General features: G+C 33.1%; 1 protein-coding gene across 1 annotated transcript in view; it reads right to left on the reverse strand.

Moving 5' to 3' along the window:
* Window positions 1–449, reverse strand: part of LOC105624831 (apolipoprotein D-like) — a 7,726-nt gene extending 7,277 nt beyond the window's left edge. Inside the window, 2 exon segments of the mRNA XM_012206182.1 lie at window positions 1–100; window positions 336–449. The exon segment at window positions 1–100 is cut by the window's left edge and continues 40 nt beyond it. Of these exon segments, the coding sequence (XP_012061572.1) occupies window positions 1–100; window positions 336–449 (214 nt within the window).
* Window positions 450–1,328: the final 879 nt, after the last annotated feature.

A 1,328-nucleotide genomic window follows, 5' to 3' on the forward strand; every position in this document is an offset into this window, starting at 1 on the left:
ATTTGCCATCGGCACCTTTCGTATAATTCGACATAACGCATCGAGATACTACTTCACTAAGCTGGAAATATCTTTCTGCTTCATACCAAATACCCATGAACTATAAGAAAATTAAATATCCATTACACAAATATTCTGCAATGTAAAGAAAATTTCATTTTCTCTGATATTCGTTTAATAATAAAACATCGCTGTAATTAGAGTATATTCTATAAATTCACATAAAATTAAATGTTCCACAAACAAAACAAAATAACAAAATAAAAAAAATAAAATAAACCGAATGTGTACGATAATTCATAAATTGTGTTTAACGAAACATTTAAGTTACTCACCCTTTGTCTGTTAAAATTCGCCATGGGTATATATTCCGGACAGAAACCGAGATTAGGAATCTGGGCACTGGCCCAGGCCAGAGCCGAAAGTGCTAGGATAATCTTCCCGAACATGTCTGATGACGATCTGCCTCGAACACCAGTCAAGGCTCCAACCTTTATATACATTAAGCAGGAGCATTGACCGAGAGGTCTTACCCCCTCTGTATTACCCACGTATTAGTACTCTTACGGTACTCTCCGTGGCCCAAGACGCTGGCCGAGAAGACGTTGGTCATTGGTCAAGGATGCGCCTACGAATCTCTTGGCAAATCCATCGGCGACGCGACCAAGAACCAGAAATGCAAGATCCATTATGCAACTTTAGAATAAACGGTACTTCGCAATCGAAGACGTTAGCCCCTACGGGAACAGCGTTAGAGGTCTATCAACTGCGTGGAATGTCACTGATTTCTCAGATTAAATGCAAAGTTAACGGATTAGAAGAATTTTATTTCACGATCACTAATTTAGATTTATACATTCATTATTTAAGAATTTTTAGAGAAAAGATAGTAAATGTTAATAAATCGTTTAAGATTTTTGTAATTATATACTCACTGCCTTTCTAGAATCTTTTGATTATTCTTTTTACGCTAATATTCAAATTTACGCACATATTCAAATATATCACATATATTAAAATACCTATTTCGTTAATTACGCCATTAATTTACACATAAAACGCACATCCATTAATTGAAATTATATCGAAAAAAAAACTCGGTCGATATGCAATAATTATTTCCGTTCACGTATTGAATTCATTGATTTTTTATTTTTCGTAACAAAAATATAGGTATATTATTTCATTTGTAATAACATTTTATGTTTGCGCGAAATTTTAATTAATGAAATATAATTGATGTATGAGATAGTATTGAGTTTAACAAAACTTACACACATCGAAATGATTGTATTTAAAAAGTTTCTGAAAATCTCTCTCTCTCTCTC

Source organism: Atta cephalotes, assembly GCF_000143395.1.
Source record: "Atta cephalotes unplaced genomic scaffold scaffold00090, whole genome shotgun sequence".
NCBI lineage: Eukaryota > Metazoa > Arthropoda > Insecta > Hymenoptera > Formicidae > Atta > Atta cephalotes.